The sequence below is a fragment of the Balaenoptera borealis genome, assembly GCF_965194805.1.
Source record: "Balaenoptera borealis genome assembly, chromosome: 3".
NCBI lineage: Eukaryota > Metazoa > Chordata > Mammalia > Artiodactyla > Balaenopteridae > Balaenoptera > Balaenoptera borealis.
In genome coordinates, this window is record NC_138866.1 from 27420250 (window position 1) to 27443040 (window position 22791).

At 52.6% G+C, this 22791-nt stretch overlaps 1 protein-coding gene across 3 annotated transcripts; it reads left to right on the forward strand.

The window, feature by feature from the left end:
* The first annotated feature begins 5275 nt into the window (after positions 1 to 5275).
* On the forward strand, positions 5276 to 22069 carry RPS6KL1 (ribosomal protein S6 kinase like 1). Of its 3 annotated transcripts, none has more exons than XM_082383917.1 (14): positions 5287 to 5423; positions 5872 to 6723; positions 6822 to 7106; positions 8395 to 8519; positions 9494 to 9586; positions 14291 to 14497; positions 16031 to 16082; positions 16232 to 16323; positions 16472 to 16604; positions 17395 to 17982; positions 18424 to 18513; positions 18672 to 18754; positions 20148 to 20243; positions 20513 to 22069. In XM_082383917.1, exons 3-14 carry the CDS (start codon positions 6971 to 6973, stop codon positions 20621 to 20623), a joined length of 1806 nt encoding a protein of 601 aa, XP_082240043.1. In that variant the 5' UTR covers positions 5287 to 5423; positions 5872 to 6723; positions 6822 to 6970; the 3' UTR covers positions 20624 to 22069. The 3 variants fall into 3 exon arrangements, with proteins under 3 accessions (XP_082240044.1, XP_082240043.1, XP_082240045.1); XM_082383919.1 differs by having other exon boundaries at positions 5872 to 5939; XM_082383918.1 differs by lacking the exon at positions 5872 to 6723 and having other exon boundaries at positions 5276 to 5423.
* Positions 22070 to 22791: the final 722 nt, after the last annotated feature.

The following is a 22791-nucleotide window of genomic DNA, read 5'->3' on the forward strand; positions in this document are numbered from 1 at the left end:
TATTAATTCATTTCTACATTGATATTTCACAAGATATTAAATTTGGAATTTTTTCCAATTTTTTAATATTGCAGGCAATGTTGCAGTGAATATCCATATATATCCTTACATATCTTGCAAGTGTTCTTTTTTTTTAGATTAAATGTCTAGAAGTGGAATTGATAGGTCATAGATTATGTGTATTTCCACTTTAAATAGTTCTGATAAATCACCCTCCAAAATATACTAATTCACATATCCCTCCCCACCAGGAATATTTAAAAGGTGATTTCTACCTGAAGAACATGCTGATATTCTTTGACACTTTCTTCTAAAATTTTGAGGTTGTTCTCTTTTTTTAAATTTAGAATTTTAAACTTGAATTTATTTTTGTATAAGGTATGAGGAAGAGATCAATTTTTTTTCGTTAAGTCAATTGTCCCAACACCTCTCATGAAGAATTCATCCTTACCCCACTGGTTTGAAATGCCTTCTTTATCTTAAGTCAAATCCCCTAGATGCGTGAATTTTTTTTTTTTTTTGGGACTCTAGTCTATTCTTACCTATTTATGTGTACCAACGTCACCTCTTTTAAAATAGAGCCTCTTTAGATCTGGTAAGGCGAGATCCCAACCCCCACCATTTGTTTTTTTCCAAGGGGCTATTGTTGCACATTTTCATATACTGTGTAAAATCATCATGAGATATTATGTATCTGTATGTCTGTGTGTTTACTACTGTTTTTCTCCATTAGAAAAAGAGCTCCAGGAAGGCGTTTTTGTTTTGTTTTATTTACCACCATCTCCTTACTATCTAGAACAGGGTTAGGCCCATAGTAGACCCTCCATAAGTTTTTGTTAAGGGAGTGAATAAACATATGGATTTTAGAAGCATCCTGTCAAGTACTACAGAGTCCTTTTAGTATTTTGATTGAAATTGCATTGAAGTTTTAAATTATTTTGGAAAGAATCGACATCTTTACAACGATAGTCATTCCATTATCGAACACAGCATGTCTCTCCATTTTTTGTGACTTTCAATTTTATTATTTCCTCCATGAAGGTCTTATATACTTCTGATTAGTTTATTCATAAGTATTTCATAGTTTTTGTTGCTGTGATGAATGGGATTTTAAAATTATTATTACATTTTCAAATTGTTATTGTTGATATATAGAAAAGCTCTCTTGATTTGTAAATATTGAACTGTTCTAACTCACTAATTGTTGCTCTGGGTTTTTTAGGTGGGTAATCACATTATCACAAATAATGGCAATTTGGTCTCTTCCTTTCCAATCTTTAAACCTCTTCTTTTTTTTGTTTTGTCTTGTTTGTTTGTTTGTTTACATCTTTATTGGCATATAATTGCTTTACAATGTTGTGTTAGTTTCTGCTGTACAACAAAGTGAATCAGCTATATGCATACATATATCCCCATATCCCCTCCCTCTTGAGCCTCCCTATCCCACCCCTCTAGGTGGTCGCAAAGCACCGAGCTGATCTCCCTGTGCTATGCAGCAGCTTCCCACTAGCTATCTATTTTACATTTGGTAGTGAATATATGTCATTGCTACTCTCTCACTACCTCCCAGCTTCCCCTTCCCCCCACTCTGTGTCCCCAAGTCAGTTCTATTCATCTGCGTCTTTATTCTCTTCTTTGTTTTTAATTTCTTATCGTGTTAGTTGTAACTTCCAGTATATTGTTGACGAGTAGAGGTCTTGGCTTATTTCTGACTGCACTGGGGTATCATTCAAGATAGGTCAAGGTTTGCTGCAGTAACAAACAGTCCCAAAATCTAGTGGCTCAACACAATCAAAATTTATTTCTCACTTATACCTCATATTCAACACAAGTCATGGGTCTGGGAGGGGTTCCTTATTGTTATTTCTCAGAGACTCAGGCTGAGGGAGGCTAAGCACATGGACGTGTGCTTCCACAATCACTACGGCAGGAGGAATTATGTACTGGCTTTTGAAGCTTCCACCCTGAAGTAACTGCTGTTCTGTCCACTGACATTTCAAAGCAAGTCCCATGGCCAAGCCTAACTTCCAAAGGGGAAGGGAAGTGTGATCCTTCCATATGCCAGAAGAACAGCTGGACTGTGGGAATGCTTCTCATGCTCCACCGTTACACATGGTGTTTGCTCTAAGTTTCTGGTAGATAACCCTTTATCAAGTTTAGAAGTAAGTGCGTGAGTTTGTTTAGAACTTGTTAAGTAAAGAGTTTGTCCTTATCATGAATGAGTGTTAAATTTTATCAACTGTTTTTATGTCATCTGTTTGATGTGTAAATGTTGTTTTTCTCCCTTAATTTGTTAAGGCATTTATATATGCTGTTTCTTTACCCAGAACATTCTCCTCCACTGTCCTCTTCAAACAGTTTTCCTGGTTAATTCTCATTCTTTAGAGCTCATTCACTCATCCAGCCAATACTGATTGAGCAATGCTATGTGCCAGATGTTGTTCTAGGCACTTGGGATACATCTGGGATACAAAGCAGATAAAGGCCTTGCCCATGTGGATCTTACACCGGGGGGAGGAAAGAAAAGAAACATATAAAATAAATAAGTAAACTAGATAGCATGCCAATAGTCTTGAGTACAACAGAAAAGAAGCAGAGCAGGGCAAGGGAGAAATGGAGATGTTGGGAGGGTGTAGTCAGAGTAGGTCTTTCATGACATCAGGGCAACGACTCAAAGCAGGGGCAGAGTTTACTAGGTAGGTATCCAAAAGCAGACTGTTCCAGACAGAGGGCAGCAGTGGGGCAAAGGCCCTGGGGTGGGAATTGCCATGTGGGTTCTAGAAGCAGTGAGAATGTTCCAGGACTGAAGCTGAGTGAGTGAACCTGGTAAGGGATGAAGCTGGAGAAATAGTGGAGGAGGGTGACTGTGAGGGCCTTAGAGGTCATAGCAGGGCCTTTGAGTTTTTCTTGGACTAAGATGGGAGCCCTTGCAGACTTTTGAACAGAAGAAGGACAGAATCTGACTGCGCTTTGAAAGGATCCCGCTGATGCAGTGCTGAGAACCACCTTTAGGGTGGCAAGGGTAGAAACAGGAAGACAGGAGGAATCACCTACAATAAATCAGGTATGAGATGAAGATGCTCCTACAAGAGTCACAGCAGTGGAGGTGGTGAGAAGTGCTGAGATTCTGGATACATTCTGAAGGAAAAACCATGATGATATTCTAATGGATTAGATGTGGAGTGTGAGAAAATAAGAGAAGCCAGGATGGCTCCAAAATTTTGGCCTGAGCAATGGGAAGGATGGAGCTGGAAGAGTGGAAGAGGCTTTAGGTGGAGAAGGTTTCAGGTGGGGGAGGATCAAGAGCTCAGTTTTTTTTTTTTCTTTTTCATTATGATAATTTTTTGATTGAGATAAAATTCACATATCATAAAATTCACCTCTTTAAAATGTGACTTCGATGGTTCTTAGAATATTCATGAGTTGTGCAACCATCACACTATCTAATTCCAGAACATTTGTTAACCCCTCAAAAGAAACACATACCCATTATCCACTCTCCACCCGCCCCCCAGACATCTACTTTCTGTCTCTATGAATTTGCCTATTTTGGAAATTATATATAGATGGAATCATACAGTATGTAGCCTTTTGTGTCTGACTTCTTTCATTCAACATAATTTTTCCAAGGTTCTGGACTCTTTGAATTTGAGGTGTTTTATTAGACTATTAAATATTTAAGTCTGGTAGAGAGGTGAGAGCTAAGGGATACAGAAAATATAAGATATCTGTAAATAGATATACAGAATCATCAATATATGGAAGAATACTACTTAAAATCATGAGACTAGGTGCAATCCTTCATCAGGTGAGTAAGGACAGAGAGAAGGAAGATGCCCAAAACTGGGACACTTGAATATCTGGAAGAGAAGAAGCCATCACAGGGGACAGAGAAGGGGCTGCTGGTGAGAGGGAGGCAACAAAGAGTATGGGTCCTGGAAGCCTGGGGAGGAAGTACATGGACAGAAGGCTGTGATCACCTGGGTCAGATGCTCCTAAGAGGTCAAGTAAGATGAGGACTAAGAAATGACCATTGGGTTTAGCAACCAGGAGGTCATGGAGCTCCTGGTTGACCAAGAGCTATTTCAGAGCGATGTCAGGGAAGAAAGCCTCATCAGAGCGGGTTCAAGAAAGAGTGGGAGAAGAGAAACTGGAGACAGTAGAGACATCTCTTTTGAGGAGTTTTGCTGCAAACCTGGGGTGGTAGATAGGGGAGAAGTGAGGCCAAGAGTGTTTTTTGTTTTGTTTTCAAGATGGGAGAATCAGCATGATGTTTGTTTCAGATAGGAATGAACGATGCAGTAGGAGCCAAAAATTAATGATGTAGGAGAGAAAGGGGAGAATTGCCGGAAGGGGTTCCTTGAGTAGGTGACGGGACAAGATTGATCCCAAGGGGAAGGTTGGCCTTTGATGGGGCTCAGACAGGTCATCTATTGAAAGAGATGGGGAGACGGTATGTGGGTGCAGACCTGGCCAGCAGGCAGATAGCAGGCAGGGTAGGAGTCTATGTTCCTAAATTTTCAGGGGATGGAAGAAGCATGGTCTTTGGCTGAGTGAGGGGGAGGAGGTGTTGGGAATTAGAAGGGAATGGAATGATAAGGTATCTAGAAGAGAGCAAGTGCACTAGGGAAGAATAGCGTGAGTCCAGGCAGCATTCGGGTGCAGGTGAGGTCTGTGTGCCCAGTTCAGATATCATCCCCTCCCGAAAGTCTTCTCACCCCCAGACTAGGTCACTCCCCTTGATGTCTCATGGCCCCTGTGGTGCTTCTCTCTCACAACTCTGATCACAACTGGAATGAAGTATCAACTGTATTCTTTAGTTCTTTAATCCGTGTATCCCTCCCTAGACTGTAAACCCCATGAAGACGTGAGCAGAGACTGTCCCCTCCGTCGCGGTGTCTTGGCATCTAGCTCCTCCCACACAGTAGTCTCTCAATACATAATATTTAAATAGTTGAATAAATGAATGAAGTAATGGATGAGAAAAGTCCTGGAAGCTGCATGTGTGCCTTTAGTCGGCCTAGATTTCTGAAGCAACTCCTTCCGCATCCCTGAGAGATTCTGGACCTCCTCTCTCCGCAGATTTTACCCCCACCCCAACTCCCTCCCCCGCCCCTCCCCCCTCCCCCCTCCCCCCCCCTCCCCCCTCCCCCCCTCTCCCCTCCCCCAGCTCTCCGCTTTGCGGGCGCTTCTGCTTTAAGGGCCCCGCAGAAGTCGAGCCAGGCGCTGATTGGTGGTTTATTCTAACGGATAGAGGATGAGCTCATCTGCAACCAATGACCGAGCTGCATCCGGCCAGACCCCTGCACCTGGGTGGAGGGCTGAAAGCAGCCGCCCACGGTGCAAGGTCCCCCGCGGGGGCGAAGGGGCAGTGGCCGCAGGGCTGGGTCTGGCCGCGAGGACCGAGCTCCTGGCTCGGGCAGGTACGGTGTTTGCCCGGCTCCTCCTCCATCCCCCCTCCCCCAGGAGAGGATGCCCCCTCTTCTCACTCCTCCAGCCCGCCTTCCTCGGCGACCCCCGAGGGGCGGTGCACCTTGCGTGCCGGGGACTCGCGGGTTGGACGCGCCGCTTTCTGGGTCCAGGCGCGCCTATGCGGTTCTGCCCAGAAGGACCCGGCCTGGCGTGTGGCCCCGGAAGCCGGGCCCTGACACAGAGCAGCCCGCCCTGTCTGCCCTGGTGCCTCTGAGCACAGGACTCAGAGCGGCACGTCCCTGGTGACTGGGCCGAGTAGGGAGGGTGCGGCTTCCCTTCCCCCCTCCCTCCACCTCCTGGCCGCATCCTGGCCAGGGTTCAGCTCCCCGCTGGCTTCACGATGTGGGTTTTCCTCCCCGCCCCACTCCCCATCCTGTTCTCTCCTCCCTCTCTCCACAGAGGCAGAAATGACCTGGAGTTGGCAATTTGGGCCCTGCCCCTTCCCAATGGGGCCTGAGAGAGCGAAGGTGCAGAGGCTGCAGTGAGGGGCAAAGGCAGCTCTGCTGGCCTCTCTCTGAGCCCTTTCCTTTCCTGAAGACACTGCTCTTACCCCTGTGGCCACTTGTATCACGCACTGCTCAGGGAGGGGCTGCTGTACGGTCCTTGGCGGCCACGTGGCCTCCTGGCCTTCTCCGAGACAGAGCCAGGAGGCCAGAGGCATCCCCTCCTAGGGCTGGTTGGGCTCTGACCTCATTCCTCTAACTCCACCCAGAGTGGCACTGAATCTGCCACTCAGTCATTTCATTTGCCCGCAGGCTTTAAGGCCAAGCCCTGTGCCCGGCTCTCTGCCTGGCTCCTTGGGGGTCCTCACTCCCTGGCCACACTGACCTCAGGACCTAGGGAAATGAAATAAAGCAGGGGCAATCCATCCTGTTCAAGGAGGTGCCATGGAGCCGAACCATGAAGGATAAATGAGATTCCCATGGGAGGAGCAGGGAGGGGAGAACAGGCAGGATGGAGGGAACAGTATAAGGAATGGCCTTTGGGACCCAGGCCCTGGCTTCAGCCTCGGAGTGTGTGACCTCCATGTTTAATGTGTATAGAGGCCCTTTGCAGGCATATCCTCAGCTCTCTCCAGCGCTCAACACATAGTAAGTGCTCGAGAAATACTTGTTGAACTGAAATTGAATTGAAAACCAAAAACCCAGAGCCCAAAGCATGTTATTATTCTGTTATTACCACCACTTAGGAAAGATCTGGCTCAGTGAGGGATATTACCCACATTAGCTCTGATCCCTCCAGCCCTTGGACGTGAGTATTAGTCTTCCCAATACTCAGTGGAGGAAACCAGGGTGCAGATGGGGTGTTACTCCCAGCTGGATTCTCCCTAATGCCTCTGCTCATTCCAGGTCCCTGCTCCAGGGCAGCCATGAGCCTGGTGGCCTGTGAGTGTCCCCCTGGCCCTGGCCTGGACCCCGAGCCCTGCTCATGAGTGCGGTCCCAGATCCTAGTGTACCTGGAGCAGATTCGCAACCGGGTCACTCCAGGGGCACCTGACATGACCAAGCGCGACTACCTGGTGGATGCAGCCACACAGATCCGGCTGGCCCTGGAGCGTGACGTCAGTGAGGACTACGAGGCAGCCTTCAACCACTACCAGAATGGCGTGGACGTTCTGCTCCGAGGCGTAAATGGTGAGGCTGGGGCTGGGCAGGGACGGAGGCCCGTGATGAAGGGCTCATCCCGCCATCTGTCCATCTGAGCTGGGTGAGCAGGGCTCTCTGTGTGGGCCCTGCAGGGCCTCTGCAAAGGACAATAATAACAGCTCTCATTTATCGAACGGTTCCTATACACCAGGCGCTGGTCTAAGGGCTTTACCTGTATCAATTCATTTCCCATTCACAGTAATACAAACCACTGTATATGTTCTTGCCTGTACTTCCAAATATATAAGAATGATTTTTATTCCTGTTTTCCAGATGAGGAAACTGAGACACAGGGCAGTTAAATAGCTTGCTTAAGACTCCACAGCTCTCAAGTGGCAAAGCTGGGGTTTGAACAGTGTGGGCTCCAGAGGCTGTGCGCTTGGCTCACTAAGCTTGCCTGCCCCTGGAGCTGGGCTGGGGTCCTGACCTCTGTGGGCTTGCATTCTAACGGGCAGAGATTGATGAGCTGATGATGGACTATTATAGTCCCAGGTGGCAAGAACAATGAGGAGGAAGTGAAGGGAGGGAAGAGGGAAACTGAGGCCAGACTAGGCTGGCATAGGGCATTTTCTAGAAGTCAAAACCCTAATCTGAGTACTGAAGAATGGTGGGCATGTTGTCCAGTTGAAGGGCTGGGTGGGGCTCCAGAGAGAGAACCGCACAGGCCTGGAGGTGAGAGGGGAGGCCTGTTCAGGGAAAAGGGAGGCATTTCCAGGTAGGGAGAGAGGCTGGCCCTGAGGCCACTTGGAGACCCCTGAGGGCCTTGGTGGCCAGGCCGGGGGTAGGAGTCAGACCCCAATTCACGCTTCCTACCCTCCCGCCGATGAGACCTCTCAACACCTGGGCTTCATGCCTGTCCAGTGACTTCCTTTACCCTCCAGTCCTGATCCCCAGTCTGGCCTCTTTCACACTGGGCATCAGAGATAGAGGAACGTGTGTTCTCTGGGGGCTTCTGTCTCCTACTCGGAAAAACGGACATGGAAATCCACACTCCGTCCCTTCCCAGGGTGTGATGGTGGCCAGCGAGGTAGTAGGTGCCAAACGTAAAGTGCTGTAGGCTGAGTGGCGACTGTGGTTCCCAACCTCTCCTGCCACCATCCCTCCTCCTCCTCCCCTGCTGGTCTCCCATCCAGAGGAGGACCCAAGAACAGATGTGGGGTCAGAATCCACTGACCAGCATCAGAAATAGGCACTACCTCCTATGGAGGGCAGAGGGCGGGCAATGGGAGCCCAAACCCCAGCGTCCTCCCAAGGAGAGGACCCCTTCTCCCCACAGTCGACCCCAACAAGGAGAGATGTGAGGCTGTAAAGCTGAAAATTACCAAGTACCTGCGGCGGGCGGAGGAGATATTTAATTGCCACCTGCAGAGGACACTGGGCAGTGGAGCCAGCCCTGGCACGGTAAGGAGACCCCAAAGGCCTGAGGGCTCTGAGGGGAGAGAGCTGAGGCCCTCACCCCACAGGCCAGGGAGCTGTCGCCTGCCATCCCAGGCGGCAGGCAGACGGTGGAGAGCACAGGTCGGCTGGTGTGTGCCAGGGCTGCCTTCCTGCCCTCCTCCTCCTGGCTTCCTCTCTATCCCACACTCTCCATAATTCATTCATTTTCAGACGCTTAGTGAATCATCTCCAGTCCAGTCTTACGCCCTCACAGAGTACACACACACACACACACACACACACACACCTCCCCACCCTGACGCATGGCCCGTACACGTGCTCACCTATGTGCACACTCAGGCTCCCAGATCTCTCTGTGTTTGGCTGGGCTGCAGTGAGTATTCGGAGCAGACACAAATACCCACGTGCACATACACACACATGAATATGTGCATATATAAGTGTGCAAGAGTCCTCTCCCCATACGGCTTTTCTTGACCCAGTGGGCACTCAGAAAGGGTTGAAAATGCACGCACACTTCTCAAGCCCACAGGTGTGCACATACACACCCCTTCTAGGCCTGCTGCACCTTGTAAGCTGCTTCCCCCAAAGCAGGTGCCTGGGCCACATGCCCTGGTCTTCGAGGCGTGTTCCCCAAGATGCACATGTTCCCAGGTTATTTCCCCCCTCCCCGGGAGCATCTGCCTCCTGTGGACGGGGCTTTTGAGAGGGGGTTTCTGAAGCCCTGAGAACTCCCTGGGCCTGGGAGGAGGGCTAGGTGGGGACCGAGCTGAGAGGGTGGCCTGGCCACCCTGGACCAAGGCCAGCTTCTCTGCTCAGTCTGTCCCTGTGAGGTGGGCCCTGCCTGTACCCCGGTCCTGCCCTCTGTGGCCACTGCTCTCCTGGCAGCCGGGGCCCTGCCCACTGCCTGGTGAGAAGGCCGTGGCTGAGGAGGACTCACCCTGAGGCCGCTACGTGGCTCTCTTCTGCCTCTGCAGGGTTTTAGCAGCCTGAGGCTGCGGCCCATCCGCACACTGAGCTCTGCCCTAGAGCAGCTGAGGGGCTGCAAGGTGGTCGCGGTCATCGAGAAGGTGAGTGAGCACCGCCCAAGGTGTGGGGGGAGGTGTTGTGTATCACTGGGAGGGGCAGGTGTTGGAAAGGGGTCAGAGGGTCCAAGGGGAGGAGAGCGGCTGCGGCGGTCCCCCACCCCTCCTCCACCCCAGCCCGCACCAGTCAGCCCTGGAAAGGAAAACGTGAGGAAAAAGCAGAGGCGCGCAGCTCCTCTCCACAGCCCGCCAGCTCAGACGCAGAAAGCCACTCCCTCAGCGATTCAAGACAGAAGCCACAGGGGCGCCCAGCCAGCCCGCGCTGCCCTGCCTGCCCCACTTCCACTTCCCCAGGGCTGCAGCCAGGAGTCTCCCCACCTAGCACAGCCCAGAGGTTCCTGCGGCGGGAGTGCGCTTATCTCCAGAAACCCGTTCTGCGGACGGTCGAAGCGGGCTGGTGCCTTGTCCAGGGCCTTGGCAGCTCTGCCGTTTCTCTCCTGGCTCCTCCGGCCACCCCTCATCCTGACCCCATCTAGGATCTTTTCCCTTAATTCAGGGCAGCCAGGAAGATAGGAGCTGACAGCCAAACCTGAACCTGGGACACTCATCAGAAGGACAGACAAGTTGGGTCAAATGAGATTTGACCCAATATTTGATCGCTCTCTGCCCCAGCCCAGGGATACCTGAATATTTGCTAAAGCATTTTTTTCCCTCAAACTGGCTGTTTATCAGAATCCCCTGGGGGAGCTTCCTAAAAATACAGATGCCCGGGCCCCATCCCAAACCCACTGAGTCAGAACTTCTAGGGTTGAGCCCAGGGACCTGTAATTTAAAACACTCACGGGGGATTTGGACGGGTCTGGGAGCCCGCAGAGAGAAGGGGAGTGGTGTGTGCTCCCCGACATACCGAGGGTGAAGTGCCGACTGGGCTGGCACCGTGTGGCCACAGGCGAGCTCCTTTCCCTGTCTGGGCGCTGGTTTCCTCATCTGGAAGTGGGGTAAGGATCCTCCCACCCACCCCACCCCACCCCACCCAGCGTGATGTGGGAACTAAAGTGAAAGGATTCGGGGGAAAGGCCTGGCACACGCTAAAGTTTGATGGCCGTGAAGGCGAATGACGAGAGCGTGTCGGCGAGCAGGCTTCCCATCCCGGCCTTGCTCCAGCTGCTGCTCCCAGGTCCCTGGAACAGGCCCCAGTCTGTCAGCCAAGGCCCAGCCAGCTTCCATCTGCCCAGCCCTTCCCTCCCACTGCGCGGGTCCACGTGGCTCGGCCGCTCCCACAGGCAGGCCGAGGAGGTGACAGCCACCACTGTTTCCCCGTGTGGGATCCCACTGAACCAGTGGTGTTTTGGAGAGAGGCCTTCTGGGTCAAATAAGTTTTGGAAACAGTGAGTTAAAGTTACATTACTTCAGTTTTTTAAGTATAGGAAGTTTCAAGCTTTTAGGATGCAGATGTACACAGTGAATCTCCAAGAGGGAGGTCTGTGACAGAATTCCCCGAATTTGAATTTAACCCCGGACACACATGTGCAAAGCATTTTTGGAATCCCATATTCTGAGGCCTGTGCATATGAGAATTAGAAATTCAGGCCAAGCCCAGCCATTCTGTCTTGAGAGTGCCCTCTTTTCTTTCTTTTTATATACTTTCTTGGGCACTCAATTTACCTACTCCACCTCCCTCCTAAAATCCTGCTTCCTTTTTCTGAGTCATTCCCAAGCCAGGAACACCAATCTCCCCAAATTAGGAGAGTTGTTGGGGCCACTGGGCCCAGGTCCTTGCAGCCAGGCCTGGATGAGTATCACCACATTCCATACCACAGCTCTGCCCAGGCAGATCTGGGCAGGCAGGTGGGAGGGCAGTTCCAGCCTGCAGCAGCTCGCAGACTCGGGGGGAGCAGAGGGCCCAGCTCAGGAAGCCTTGAGTGCCCCCAGAAACACCCCATTGTGAGGGTTAAAGGGGCTGGGGAGCGGGGGGTCCCTCGGGGCCGAAGAGATACTGGCAGGGGTAGGGGGTGGCAGGGAACAGCAAGGAGGGTGGATCAAGGACTAGGCAGGCAGCTGGCCAGGAGAGCCAGGGTCTGCTTTTGGGAAGCCTGGGGGGCTTGGGAGACAATGCTGCCTGTTTGCTGAGCTTTGTCCAGGAGCCAGGCCCTGAGTTAGGGATGGGGAAGAAAGAGAAGACCAGCCAAGTCACTTCTGTGTTTTTGGCTCAAACACAGGGGTGTTTTTTGAATTATTGTTAGTTATCAGCATTTAAAAATTGGCAGGTTTCATAGAGAAGTCCAGATTTCCTACTTATCCTGAGAAATCAGAAGATCTGGAAATGCTGGCTCACATTCGTGTCAGCCGGAGCAGAGGACGGGCTGCCCGATTTAATGGGGCACCTGCCCTCCGTCTGCCCCTTTCTCATCCTGCCCATTGGCTCACATGCCCAGCCCCTGTGGACCTTAGTGCTTGAGAACCTGCTTGAAACTTCTGGATTTGTTTGCTCCAGGAGGAGTCCTCCTGGCCTTGATACTGTGGACATTTTATTTTATTTTATTTTTTTTATTTATTTTTATCAGTCATCAATTTTATACACATCACTGTATACATGTCAATCCCAATCGCCCAATTCAGCACACCACCATCCCCACCCCACCGCAGTTTTCCCCCTTTGGTGTCCATACGTTTGTTCTCTACATCTGTGTCTCAACTTCTGCCCTGCAAACTGGTTCATCTGTACCATTTTTCTAGGTTCCACATACATGCGTTAATATACGATATTTGTTTTTCTCTTTCTGACTTACTTCACTCTGTATGACAGTCTCTAGATCCATCCACGTCTCAACAAATGACTCAATTTCGTTCCTTTTTATGGCTGAGTAATATTCCATTGTATATATGTACCACACCTTCTTTATCCATTCGTCTGTCGATGGGCATTTAGGTTGCTTCCATGACCTGGCTATTGTAAATAGTGCTGCAATGAACATTGGGGTACATGTGTATTTTTGAATTGCAGTTTTCTCTGGGTATATGCCCAGTAGTGGGATTGCTGGGTCATACGGTAATTCTATTTTTAGTTTTTTAAGGAACCTCCATATTGTTCTCCATAGTGGCTGTATCAATTTACATTCCCACCAACAGTGCAAGAGGGTTCCCTTTTCTCCACATCCTCTCCAGCATTTGTTGTCTGTAGATTTTCTGATGATGCCCATTCTAAGTGGTGTGAGGTGATACCTCATTGTAGTTTTGATTTGCGTTTCTCTAATAATTGATACTGTGGACATTTTAAAAGAAAGGGTTAATGTGTTTCACCAAAGCTTTCATTGTCCCCGAATCCCGAGAACTCAGTGGGTTTTATTTTTAAAAAAGAGATTTCCCTTTTTATTTTTTAAAATTTATTTATTTATTTATTTATTTACTTATGGCTGCATTGGGTCTTCGTTGCTGTGCGCAGGCTTCTCATTGCGGTGGCTTCTCGTGTTGTGGAGCACGGGCTCTAGGCACGCAGGCTTCAGTAGATGTGGCTCGAAGGCTCTAGAGCTCAGGCTCAGTAGTTGTGGCGCACAAGCTTAGTTGCTCTGCGGCATGTGGGATCTTCCCGGACCAGGGCTCAAACCCATGTCTCTTGCATTGGCAGGTGGATTCTTAACCACTGCGCCACCAGGGAAGCCCGAGATTTCCCTTTTTAAAAAGATGAGGGCAGGCACCCTTCACCAGAACTGCCTTCCACCTTCCTGATAGCAATACTCACCTGACATTCGTTAAGGCCCATTCTAGTTTGCCAAGCTGTTGCATTAAACCCACTCGGCCACCCTGGGGAGAAAAAGGGTTATACTGTGCAGTCCGATACAGTAGTCACCAGCCACATAAGACTATTTTAATAAAAATTAATTAAAATTAAGTATTCTATTTCTCAGTGGCACCAGCCACCTTTCAAGGGCTTGATAGCCACATGTGGCTAATGGCTTCTAATGGACAGTGCAGATATATAATATTTCCATCATGGCAGAAAGTCCTACTGGACAGTGCTGCATTTTTTTAAAGGTATTTATGTATTTATTTATTTTGGCTGTGCCAGGTCTTAGTTGCGGCATGTGGACTTCTTAGTTGTGGCATGCGGACTCTTAGTTGTGGGATCTAGTTCCCCGACCAGGGATCGAACCCAGGCCCCCTGCCTTGGGAGCACCAAGTCTTTCTTACCCACTGGACCACCAGGGAAGTCCCTGGACAGTGCTGCATTTTAATCATTGTCTTACAGAGAATGTAACTGCGGTTCATAGAGGTCAAGGGACAAACTAGTGCTCTATAGCACAGAGCAAAAGAGGAAGGGGATTTTTTTATTTGCTTGGTTTAATGGGAAAATGCTCCCTTTTCTACCCTTTTGAAATATCATGAAAGAGAAAGGAGTTTAGAACAGAAAAGAAAAAAAAAATCTCCACCATCCTATCTAATTCCAAGATAATCACTGTTCATGGTTTGGTCTAATTCTTTCTTGATAGATGTGTGTGTATATATATATTTTTTTCTTCTCTTTCTTAACACACTTGTTTCAACATACTGACCAAGTTTTATTTCTGGCCTCCCCGACCTTCACTGCTGTTTTTTTGTACCCTGTAAACGAGAAGACTTGCCCAAGACAAGACAAGGTGGAGGGGAATCCCACTTGGCAAGTGGCAGTGGGGAATTATCCGGGGTGTCAGCACTTGTGGGAAACTGTATTATCCTAAATGACCCCAGAGTTCTCTTTCTTTCTTTTTCAAGCTTTGCGTAAATTTGGCCAAGGAGCCGGGACTAGGCTGGACTCCGTCTCTGGCTGTTGGAGGAGAGACCTCTAGTGGTCAGAAGGGATGCCTCACTCCTGCTGCCCCTGTGCTCAGAGGCCAACACCTTCATCTCACTGATGATGGGGAAACTGAGGCCCAGAGGGGAAGGCATGCGCCAGGTCACCTGGCTGTGCCCCTATTTGCAGTTATGTCTCCAGGGCTCCGGGATCAGCCTGTCTGGATTCACATCTTGGCTCTACCACTTTTTAGCAGGGGGACCGTAGGCAACATAACCTCTCTGAACCTCAATTTCTTCATCAGTAAAATGAGTCACTAGTAATGCTCACCTGGTAGGGCTGGAGAATAAAACTAAATGACCTAGATAAAGCCCTTAGTACAGAGTAAATGCTGTATAGCCAGTGTGGGGTTTCCCTGTGATGATATTAATAATCGTCACTATAGACTATTGAGAGCATGTTATGTGGCAGGCACAGGCTGCTGCTATACTTGAGTTGCTTGCTTTAATAGAATCCCCCTAATGGCCTTCTGAAGGAGGTACTGCTATGACCCATTTTGCAGTGAAGAAGACCAAGGTTCACAGAGGCCATGTGACTTGGCAAATGTGGTAACTGACATTCCCACCGCCTTTACATTCTCCAAGGGCCTTCCCATTGGTGGCCTCAACAAACCAGTGATAAGGGAGGATGGGCATTTGTAATTCCTGTTTGGTAGATGAGAAGATCAATTCGCTCACCCAAGATCTGAACCCCAATCCTAGGCTGCAGCCTTCGTCACTGCCCAGTGGCCTGGCCTCAGGGTCTGGTTCCCATGTGCCACTACGGGGATCGTGTGCAGGGCAGGCTGACGGCTAAGAAGTCACAACACCAGGGTGCTGGTCTTGCCCCCCACGTGCCCCTCATCTGGGCCGAATCTTCCGCCTTCCTCCCCTGGCGTGTCCTCTCCTATGGCTGGGGTCCACCCCTGCCCACCATGGAGATGAGTCTAGGGCCCAACTCCAAACAAGGCTCTGCCCAGCAATTGGCAGACCACTGCCTCCAAGCAACACCAACAGGAGAAGGAGTGGGCTGCCCTCCAAAGATAGCCTCCAGAAAGAAAGACCATTTAAAAGAAGGGGCTGGGGGGCAGGGGATGAGACCTGAAGGAGCATGCCAAGACCACATGGTCTCAGGCACCACTGGGGCCACATTCTCAGAGCCTTGGCTTCTTCACCTGTAAAATAAGAGATCAGAGAAGGTGACTGGCTCTGAGGTCCCTTCCAGCCATGACACCCTCAGACCCTACAGGATGGACCACTCACCATGCATGTGGGAAGCACTGACTACCTCCCTGTCCTATGCAGGCCTCTGGGAGTACAGAGCTGGACATGTGGCCCCTGCCCTCTCGGAGCTCACAGCCCAGCGGGGAGACAGGAAATTAGACACAGTGTGATAGGGTGAGCCCAGAGAGCACTGGAGACAGATTAGGAGCACCAGCCTAACACGAGGGTTGGGAAGGCTTCCTGGAGGAGGTGGTACCTGAGCTAAGACCTGCAGATCTAACAAGGGTGGATGAGCAGGACAGGTTCGATGTCAGTTTGGCGGTGGGGGGTACACTCTGCACCACCAAAGCCTGGCCTCCCAGCCCAGCCTTGTTGGAGGACCCTGGGAGGCTGGGGCTGGGGCCGTGGAGTCCCGGAAAGTAGCATGTGCCTTGACTAGTGCCTCCTGGACCTCGGCAGGTGCAGCTGGTCCAGGACCCAGCGACTGGAGGGACCTTCGTGGTGAAGGCAGGTGCCGCCCAACCCCCTGCCATTCTGTATTCCCCTTTGGACTTTCTCAGAGCTCTTGGAAACCCCTACCCCCTGGGGAACCTCTACCCAGAAGCTGTATCGGAAACCCACACTCCCTCCAAATCCAACAGCTGTTTGTTCTGCCCCCAGCATGCACCCTGCCTCCCAGAAATGTGCACGTGCGCACGCACACACACACCACCTCATCCTTGGACCAGAGACGGGAGGGCCTGCCTTCCAAGGTGGAAAGAGGGTTGAGGGTCAGGTTAGGAACTGGGGGGAGGCAGCTGCTCTCCAGGGTGGCTCTCACCCTTCATCTGGTTGCCCCTGAAGAGCAGAGCAGCCTCTGGCTGGTCCCCAGCTGATCTGCCTGCTCTGCTCCCTCCCCAGAGCCTGTCCAGGTGCCACGCGGTGAGCCGGGAGCGGCTGACCATCATCCCACACGGCGTCCCCTACATGACCAAGCTGCTGCGGTATTTTGTGAGCGAGGACTCCATCTTCCTGCACCTGGAGCATGTGCAAGGTGAGGGGGCCCTGTCAGCTCCTCAGGCCTTTGGGATGTCGTCCTGTCTCATCCTCTTAAACTGCCGAACCCAGATGCCCAGCACAGACCAGGGGACCCAGCCTTCCTGGAGGATGATGGCTGCTGGGGGCTTCTGTGTGGTGCCAGGGGGGCAGGGGACGTCCTGGGAGGATGTTCACATCTTGGGCGGGTGAGAGGGCATTTATGCAGATGTCCCCTTTGTCACCCTCTCCTCCAGTCTTGGCTCTTTTCACTTTTCTAGTCTGTGCCCACCCCTCGGAGTAGCCCCATGGGGTGATGGTGCTGAAGCTGTAAGGACAGGAACTGGGTCACGTAGCAGATATTTATTGATCAGCTATGATTTTTTTAAAATGAGGTGCACATCTCTGGGTCATGACATACAGTCATCGCAGGTCCATGCCTGGCCTTGTTTTTATTTTACTTACTTAAACTTCATTACACTTTTCTCCCTTAAAAAAAAATTATAATACATTGAACACTGGCGAACCCACCACCTAGACCAAGGACATTAAGAATAATTTACATCTCCTTAGGGGTTAAGCACCTATTTTGTGCCAGGTTGTGAGGCTGGGGCCGCTTTAGGTGGGTGGAGAGGAGGGGAGAGGGCATCCTAGGCTGAGGGAGGGGAGGGAGCAGAGGTGAGGACCTGGAAGGCAAAGGGTCCGTGCCCAAGATGGGGGGCGGGGGGTGGCAGGAGTGGGACAGGGACCTGGGCTCCACGCTCTTTCACTCCCCGTCCCCATGCTTGCTGCACCCTCTGCACGCCCAGGAGGCACTCTGTGGTCCCACCTGCTCTCCCAGCCGTGCCTCCAACAGTCTGGGACTAGGTCTGGCTCCAGCCTGGAGAGGATGAAGGCTCAGCTCAACTCCCGCCTCAGCCTCGGGATCCCAGCTCGCCTCCCGCCTGGCCACACCTGCCTGCAGGACGGAATCCCCCTGGAGCCTCCCCGGACTTCTCAGAGCCTTACCCCGGCCAGGGGGGCCACAGCCATCAGACCCCAGAGAGAGGCTGAAGGTGAACCCTCAGCCGGGACCAGCCCTTCCTGCTCCTGGGACCTTCCAAAGGCCCCAGGTGGCCACCTGCACCACCAAGCCAGGCGGGGGCCCGGCCAGAGCTCTGATCCGGGGCCCCCTCGGGGGCTCCCTTGGGTTCGCGCAGGGGCCGGCCGGGTGCTGGGGGGCTGTGGCCGAGGCAGAGGTCAGAGCCGCCCCTCAACCGGTGGGGCCGCCTGGAGTGTGAGGGAGGAGCAGGTGAGGCAGTGGGCGGCCGAGATGCTGGTGGCCCTGGAGGCGCTGCACGAGCAGGGGGTGCTGTGCCGGGACCTCAATCCCCGGAACCTGCTCCTGGACCAGGCAGGTAGGAGCCCTGGGCCCAGGGGGAGAAGAGTGGGCCCTCACCCTACCCCACCCCTCCGGCGGGAGGCCCCCGAAGCCTCAAGACAGAGAAGGAAATTTCCCCAAAGTCAGGAGGATGCAGAGGTTATCTGCTTCTTCCCTTGCCTCCCCTCCCCGGCCTTTTCAGGAAGGACTCTGCTGAGCCTGGTTGGCCAGGGTTGAGCTTGGGAAACAAACCCTTTCCCTCGATGAGCTCAGGGCAAGGCTCCCGTGAAGACCAGGTTGTTTCGGGGCCTCGGGGGGGCCGGGCCCCTAGGGAGCTTCTGCCCAGCGCAGCCACTGGCCCCTGCCTTGTGGCTGTTGGGAGAAGCGCTGGAGTCCCCCGCCTCACGCCTGCCGCTCCAAGACGACTCATAGCAATTTCTGTCCCCTTTATTCCTCCCTGCACGCACTGCGTGACAAGGCCACATCCGGCTCACGTATTTTGGCCAGTGGTCAGAGGTGGAGCCCCAGTGCTGCAGGGAGGCTTTGGACAAACTCTACAGCGCCCCAGGCAAGAAGGGAAGGGGTAGGGGGTAGCCCTTGGGTGTGGGTTGAGCCAGGGGACTGAGGATGACGGAGGGAACTGGGGCATCTGGGTAGGGTGAGTGGAGGGGAGACCCGCCTCCTTGGGCGGGCGAGGCTGAGACACGTATGTTCTTGTTCCCTCAGAGGTGGGTGGGATTTCTGAGCTGACTGAAGCCTGCGACTGGTGGAGCTTTGGGTCTCTGCTGTATGAACTGCTGACGGGAACGGTGAGCGGTGTGTGGGCAGCCTGTGGGGCCCGGTGGCTGTCACTGAATGTAGGAGGGGCTGCGGTTAGTCCAGCCAGTCGGTGTTGGGGCAGAGCCTGCCGGGGTCCCCGAGACCTGGCCGTCGGGCCCAGTGTTCTGCCAGCACAGCTCCCGCCTCCACCGCCGAGGCCATGAGAGACCAAGGAAGCCACTCCCACCCAGGCCATGGCCACACTTTGCACCGCTGCCAGATGAGTGGCTATAGCTAGGGAGACTGTCAACTCAGTGGGAGTTGAGTCAGGATGATCAGGGAAGGTTTCTGGAAGAGAGCGCCTGGGCCTGGATCTGGAGGGAGGGTGGAGTTTGACACAGCCCTTTCACTTAGAAGGCCACTGGATCATCCCCCAAGCCTCCTCTCCCCGCTGCTAGCTCCCCGCATCCACACCCTTCAGAGCTATAACCCCCAGACTTCGGCTGGAAGACCAGAGAGAGGACCTCCTTCATCCCAGGCTGGCAGCTGCCCTGTCCAGCCTGGGTCAACCCAGAGCTTAAAGTTCCCCTGGCAAGCACCCTTGCTCAGGATGGTGGCCTCCGCCCCCCATCCTCCCTCGTGAGCTCAACGCCACACCTGGGGCTGGTTAGGTCAGGCAGCAGGGAGAGGCCAAACTGCATTTGAGCAGGAAATGCCCGAGTGGATGCAGTGTGACCGGAAGTCCAGATCTGACCGGTCCCTCCTGGCTCCCTCCTGGTTTGGTCCTGTAGCCAGGGCCTTTGAGAGCCCTGGCTGCACACAGCCCCACAGAGTGGTTCTCTCCTCTTGGCCTCCCACCACCTCTCCAGATCAGGGCTCCTGGCCTTCCTCCTGGTCGCTTCTTGCCTCTCTTCCTGACCTCCAGACAGACCTCTCTGCTCCCCCCAGCTGCACCCTTCTGGAGCACAGACAGGTCCTGCCTTCTTCCCTCGCCACAGCCCTGCCTTGGCCCTGACAGTAGCACGCCATGTCAAATGAGTCGCCCATGGAAATTTTTTTTCTGTAAGGAGACAAGTTTCGGTGCTATTCCTGATAGAGTGCCTGCCCTGATTGCAACGCAAGACCGATGTTTCTAGCAAGCTTGGAGCCAGAGGGACCTGGGTTCAAACCCTGAACTCAGCACAAATCCCTTGACCTCTCTGAGCCTGCTTCTTGTCTTTAAAATGGGGGTACTAGTACTTACTCTGAAGGTTGTTGTGGAAATTACGGATAATGGGTCTCAGGCATCTTCCACAGCCTGACACGCGGTAGATGCAAAGCAAAAGGCAACGATCTGCATCATCATCATCCCCGTGAGATGTGACACAGGGGGAAAAAAATAAAATCCTGGCCGCCACTGGAGCGTACAGACTCTCCTGGGGTCGCCCCCGTGTGTCTTCCCAGGCGCTGTCCCAGAGCCACCCCTCAGGAATCCAACCCCACACCCAGCTCCAGCTGCCCGAGTGGCTCAGTCGCCCCGCAGCCTCCCTGCTGACTGAGGTGAGGTGCGGCCGGCCCAGAGGAGGCGGCTTCTTTGGCCTGAGGGTGGACAGAAGGGAGGACAGAGCCCTGTGTGTGAACAAGCCGCCCAGTGTATTAGGTGTCTGATGTGGGTGCAGGAGGTTAATGGGGACAACAAATTTCTATATGTTGGTGGCCAAACACCAATGTCCCCCCCAGGGTAACCCTGGGGGTTCTGTGGGCCGAGCTGGCAGGGAGCAGAGGGGCTGGGAAGGCCTGCCCAGTGCTGACTGGGCCTTTCTCCACAGCTGCTGCAGTTTGATCCTGCCGGGCGACTGGGCGCTGGAGGAGGCGGTGTCAACAAACTCAAGTCCCACCCCTTTTTCAGTACCATCCAGTGGAGCAAACTGGTGGGGTAACCGGAGGGGGTGGAGTAGGCGATGGAAACAGCTGGACTGGTCTGGATCTCCTCTCTTCTCTTTGCCTGCCACCCAGAGCTGGCCCTTCTAATCAGCGGCTCTCGGGCAAAGAATGAAAGGCAGCTTGCCTTTCCTGGTCAGGCCCCTCCCTTGGGCCTCAGAAGTCTCTTCACTGACCAGGAAGGGCCTACGGAGTCCCCCAGCCACGTCCTGGAGAAACCCTTCCTAGACGGTGCTGAGCGGGAGGGAAAGAGAGATCTCAGCCTGTTAGGCAGCTTGAACCCCTCCACCCATCAGTCAACAGTCACCGGCTGAGTGCACACCCTGTACTTGAACTTGGACCTACCATGTTAAAAGGTGCCTTCCTTTGCATTAGCTCTGAGCTACTGACCACCTGCTGAGCCGTGAAATTTTGTGACTCATTATCTGCCATGTGCCCCACTCGGAATGTCTCTGGAGACTCATCTCAGGATACTAGTCCCAAACCAGGACTGCCCTGGCTGGTCATCTTAACCATGCAACTAGTGGGCCTCTTCCACCAGAGGCTACTTTTGCAGGGGTTCGGGAGGCTGGGGAAGCAGGGAAGAAGTCTGTAGTGGGCATGGGGTGGGGTGAGGGAATGGGACAGGACAACCCATTCCCCCCTCCTGACCATGCCCCTTATCTTGTGATTACAGACTTTGGAGAGCAAAAGGAAAGGAGGGGAGGAAAATAAGGATAAAGAGGAATGAGGGGAGAGAGGAAGGCACAGCTCTGCCACTTAGAGAAATTTTGGAAACAGAGCTCCCTTCCCTGGCTAGCCCACCCATGTGGAGAGAAAGGAAAACCTGCCCCATGGGTCTGAGGGGAGACCGCCATTCAGTCTCCAGGCTGAAGCCACTTGAAGAAAAGTTGTACCCACGAGGACTCCCTTCTCGGACGTTCGTCGTGTTTACCATTTTGCATTTTAGTCTTGAGGGTCCACTCAATCCACTGCCCACTGTGACTTCATCTCCTTTTGAAATGAAACCACAAAACACATGGAATGATTGCCCAAGCTTTTAGCCGGAAGCAAAATGTTTCTGGTCTCGGCAGAACTGGGGTAAGTAGTTATCCCCAAAGACAATTCCCTGCCCAGATTTGGGGGCCTTCTTCCTCTCAGGACTCACCCTGTCACTGGGGTGTGGCATCTAAGACAAACTTCCACAGATCTCCGCCAACTCCTTCCCGCCTGCGTCTCCGACACCACCAGGTGGCGCCTCTGACACCACCCTCCAGTCTGGCTGTGAAGGCCCAGCTCTAACTCTGGGGCTGGGGACCTGTTGTGGGGATGGCACGACGCTCCTCAGGCCCTCTGGACGCGTCTGGGGGACGTGGGAGGTGCAGCCTTTGGAAGGTCCTGGCTCTCCCCGGGGCTTGCCCACGTCCCTCCACTCCGACTCCAATAAAGCCTGCTGTTGCCTCTGGTGTCCTTGCCTCATTAACGCAATGAGAGGGGATGGGGAGATGGGAGGGTTCCTCCAGAGCAAGCTCCATGATAACCAAGAGTGTGCTTGGATCCTGCTAGGAAGGAGGAAGCAGGGCTGGTAGTGAACAGCACGCCAGCCTGTACCCAGCAGAGCAGCTGTGAGCCCCCCGGAAAGTGGCGGCACTGGGCTCCGTGGGAAGTAAAACAGGAAAAGACGTCTTCGAAGAGGGTCATGGTGCCTGGGGGTGGTGCAGTAGAGTGGACCTAACCCTCACCATGACCTCTTCAACAGATGGTGGCTCCTGAGAAAACTGGAATTCAAAAAGGGAAATGACAGGACCTGGCCAGAGCCTGGTGGAGCCCGCTCCCAAGTCTGTGTTCCTTCCGCTACACTCCCTCAGTCAGGTCAGAGCACCTCCAACTACTGTACAAGGTGCAAGTTGCTTCTGGAACTTCTGGGCCTCACTCATGCAATGAACACTGCACCTCTGGCACTTTGCTAGGCCCTGAGTTTAGAATACTGTGGTCCCAGCACTTAAGGGGCGTACAGTCTATTTCCATTTGGTAAAAATGGGGCTAAATATACCTCCTTTGTAGGTTTACTAAAGAAATTAAAGCTTCTAGCTCCATGCCCCAAACCTGACCTAAAATTCTTCCTTTCACTGAACCCCCGTTTTTTCTACTAGCTCTAGTTCTACCCTCTAGGAGCCACTCTGTTCCC

Bases quoted from the DNA above. Each gene is read 5' to 3' on its own strand.
- RPS6KL1 (XM_082383918.1), top strand. From the start codon at position 6,971: ATGACCAAGCGCGACTACCTGGTGGATGCAGCCACACAGATCCGGCTG. The intron at 16,083-16,231 runs GTGCCGCCCAAC...TTCTGCCCCCAG, and splicing joins GACCTTCGTGGTGAAGGCAG to CATGCACCCTGCCTCCCAGA. The intron at 18,514-18,671 runs GCAAGAAGGGAA...TTGTTCCCTCAG, and splicing joins CAAACTCTACAGCGCCCCAG to AGGTGGGTGGGATTTCTGAG.